Here is a 3,623-nt window from a genome sequence, read left to right as displayed (position 1 = left end):
TTGAATGGGACCTCTAGAACTAGTTTTCTGAGGAATCTCCAGACTGATTTCCACAGTGGTTTCACCAGTCTGCATTCCCACCAGCAGTGGAGAAGGTTCCTCTTTCTGCACAGCCTCCCCAGAATTTGGTATTGGTTGATTTCTTAAAGCTAGCTATTCTTACTGGGGGAAGGTGGAATCCCAGTGTTGTTTTAAAGCTCTTCCTCTGCAGCAACTCAGTCTGTAATATCCACGGGGTCCTTGTTCACGCAATCTGCCCTCAGGGATTAGGTAGAATATACCTGGCTCTCCCCGCACGTTTCAGCTGGGAATCGTGGTGATGTGGGCCAAGCACAGACTCGAACCCACGAGCCCTGCACCTCCCAGAGTACTCGCTCTCTCGGCACAGAGCGGCCGGGGCTCAGAGAGTCTGCTCGCCCTGCCCACAGCCAGAGAAGTCCCCGGGGCCTCTCAGTCCGGACCTCCTCTCTGCCGCTGCAGGGATTCAGTCTGCAATGTCCGCAGGGCCCTTGTTAGCGTGATCTGCCCTCAGGGATTAGATGGAAAATACCTGGCTCTCTCCGCGCATTTCAGCTGGGAATGGTGGTGGTGTGGGCCGAGCACAGACTCCTGAGTCATTTTCAATGGCCAGTTTCTGTTTTATTTTAGTTTTGTATTCTTGAGACAGTGTCTCACTATGCAGTTCAGGCTGGCTTTGAACTCACTTCGTAGCTCAGGTTGGCCTCAAATTTGCAGTGATCCTCCTGCCTCAGCCTCAGGAGTGCTGGGATTGCCTGTCTTGCTTTCTGATGGGAGATATTCTACGTTTTTCTTCTGTTTCCCTGATAGCCCTAGAATCAGCCATTTCTCCAAGAATCCCTGGTTCCTTTTAATGAGAAATGGTAGTTAGGAATAAAAAACTCAGGTCTAGTGTTTGTGTCTATTGAGGTTTTCTTTTGCTTCTACATTCTCAAAGTGAACAAGACTAAGAAAATCAAATATATTTTCATAGAACTAAGAAATATAAAATTTTATGTCTGTCAATATGTTGTTATATGCTCAGGCTTGCCCTGTCTTTTTGCCTCTTCTTACTTAAAAATTTCTGATATATGTTACATAGCCTTTTTCTTTGATATAATTATAATAATTCTATTATGTCAATTTCAAGCTACCATTAGTGTGACAGTCTTCTCACAAAAGTTTTGAATATTTAAGAAAGGTTTCTAGAGTGGAAGTGGGATCACCACAGTACACCACTGTGCACTTATGTATATCTAAATCTGCTTTTTTCCACCTACCTGTTGATCTCTCTCTGTCTCTCTCTTATCTCATACAAGTTTCTGGGATGAAGGCAATCTTGCTTTTCTGTGATAGTCAATGTGATCACCACTGAATACATGAGGGTAGGGTCATTGAAGAACTGAAGTTTAAATTGTATTTCATTTTAATTCATTGAAATTAAAATAGCCACAGGTGTCTGCATGATGCCATAGTGGACGGTAGAGCTCTAAACTTTGCATTCATAGTTCAATTTCAGTGCAGTGATGTGGATTTATGCTAAGTGGGAGAAAGAAGATGATAGTTGAGTTCATCATAGAATCCATCATCTATAAATCAGAACTCTGAAGAACCTTGTCATTCTTATTTTACATTGTTTTTAGTTTGAATTATATGGTTTGGGTGGGCAATACGTTTATTTCAAGGCTCCAAGTATCTACCAGGATCAGTTTTAGTCCTGATTGGAGAGACAACTGCATGACTGTGATTCTGTCTTTCAGAAGAAAATAAAGAGGAAGGTCAATTTATAATCAAAGGGCAGTTTTGTGAGCATACAGTAGAACAGAGAGAGGGGGCATGTGTTAAGTAGGATGGCATTCAGGCTACGATTGAATAATCATGACCAATTCCACTCACTGAATCCTCTATTACTATATTTTATTACCAATGACCTTTAATGTACACACTCTTCTGTTTTTTAATGACATTCATTAAACTAGGGTCAGTTGCTACTCTTCTAGCTTTTTGACTTGCTCTGTAGTTTCTGTCCATCCAAGATCACCCATTGTGAAGAGTGGTCCCAGTTCTTCTGTGATGACTCTCAAAAGTTTGATCCCTTCTTCTTGAACTAGGCTGTGCATACAAATCACTGCATTTAGTGAAAGTTCAGATTTTGACTTAGTAGACCTGAGTGGGTTTGAGACTCTGTTTCTGATAATCACTTAGATGCTGCTAGTCCACTGATCACACAATAACAAGAGTTTCTCTGCAGCTCAGTGGTGTTCACTTAACTTCCTGCGTATATATTTAGAGCAAAGAGCCTTTGTTTTTCCATGCAATGAAGACTTAGCTTGACAAACTGTCTTGATAAATTTTCAGCTGTATTTTAGCTAGAATCACTTAAAATTTTCTGACATAAAGCCACTCCATATTTTATTTATAGGCAATTTTATGCTCATCCAAGGGATGTACTGATAGTCCAGTGTATGTTAGACAGATATGTTAGGTCTTGAATTTATTCAGCTGTGATGGTTGTGATGATGGCGTAAGAGGAGGAGGTGGCTAAGAGTACTATAGACTTCAGTGGAACCAAATTAAAACAATGTCAGCGTTTCCTGGCTCTGTGAGATAGATATCATGGTGAAAAGCAGTCCTAGCATGACTCTGAGTTGGATTCCGTGTTTCTTTCTAGGTATATGGGAGCTTTATTTGTATTTTTCTCATCTAAACAGTGATGTTCTACATGGATTTACTTCACCTTAAATATGTTCCCTTCTCTTTTAGCTCTGTCTGATATGGAGATCTTGGCCCAATCAATTATTTTTATTTTTGCTGGCTATGAGACCACTAGTAACACTCTGGCTTTCATTATGTATACATTGGCCACCCACCCTGATGTACAGAAGAAACTGCAGCAGGAGATTGATAAAACTTTGCCCAATAAGGTGAGTGTATAGTATATATAAGGAGAGGACAGATGTCAGTACTTAACAAGAAATCCTCCTTATCACTTGCAATAAATATTTTTACACACAGAGACCATGTTGCTTTATTCACCAGCACTCTATATTTGCAAGTATGAAGGATCCAAAGTTACAAACAAGGGGTAAACATGAGAATTTTATGCTATTTGCAGAAAAGTAAGAGCTTTGTAATACAGTGTTGCTCCTGGTATATCTATTGTCTATTACCACAATAATACTAACATCTTGAACTAATGATGTATTATTGTTCAAGTGACAGAGATCTCTGTTGATATTGCTCTATGTCTGTGTACTGGCTATTGGCTGAGCAAGATTGACTTTGGCTGCGTTGAGCAGGCTGACTCAGCTGTGTCTCTACAGTCTCAAGCTCCGGTTATGTAGCTACACATAAGGAGGCCAGGGTATGATCTAGGTTTTGGCCCTGAGACACACTCTTAACCTCTACATTTTACCCTGTCCAATGTCATACCAGGTGATAACCACACAGTATCCACACTATCTTCAAATCTCTTTCAAAATGGGGAGGCTTTGTACTGTGAGGATATTGGCTTCTGGGGTTGGTATGGCTGGTTTGGCAATGAGGTGGACATAAAGCCCTGAAGCACCAACTAGGAGACTGTTCAAGCAACCAAGAACGGAGCTGAGTATGAATTCTTAGCCTCC

General features: G+C 40.9%; 1 protein-coding gene across 1 annotated transcript in view; it reads left to right on the top strand.

Moving 5' to 3' along the window:
- Positions 1–3,623, top strand: part of LOC106147520 (cytochrome P450 3A14) — a gene marked incomplete at its 5' end in the record, with an annotated part of 53,437 nt that overhangs the window by 40,462 nt on the left and 9,352 nt on the right. The window contains 1 exon segment of the mRNA XM_013509482.1: positions 2,761–2,921. Within this exon segment, the coding sequence (XP_013364936.1) occupies positions 2,761–2,921 (161 nt within the window).

This window comes from Chinchilla lanigera, unplaced genomic scaffold (assembly GCF_000276665.1).
Source record: "Chinchilla lanigera isolate Chin_1 unplaced genomic scaffold, ChiLan1.0 scaffold00172, whole genome shotgun sequence".
NCBI classification, from domain to species: Eukaryota; Metazoa; Chordata; class Mammalia; order Rodentia; family Chinchillidae; genus Chinchilla; species Chinchilla lanigera.
This window is presented reverse-complemented; position numbering and strand designations above follow the sequence as displayed.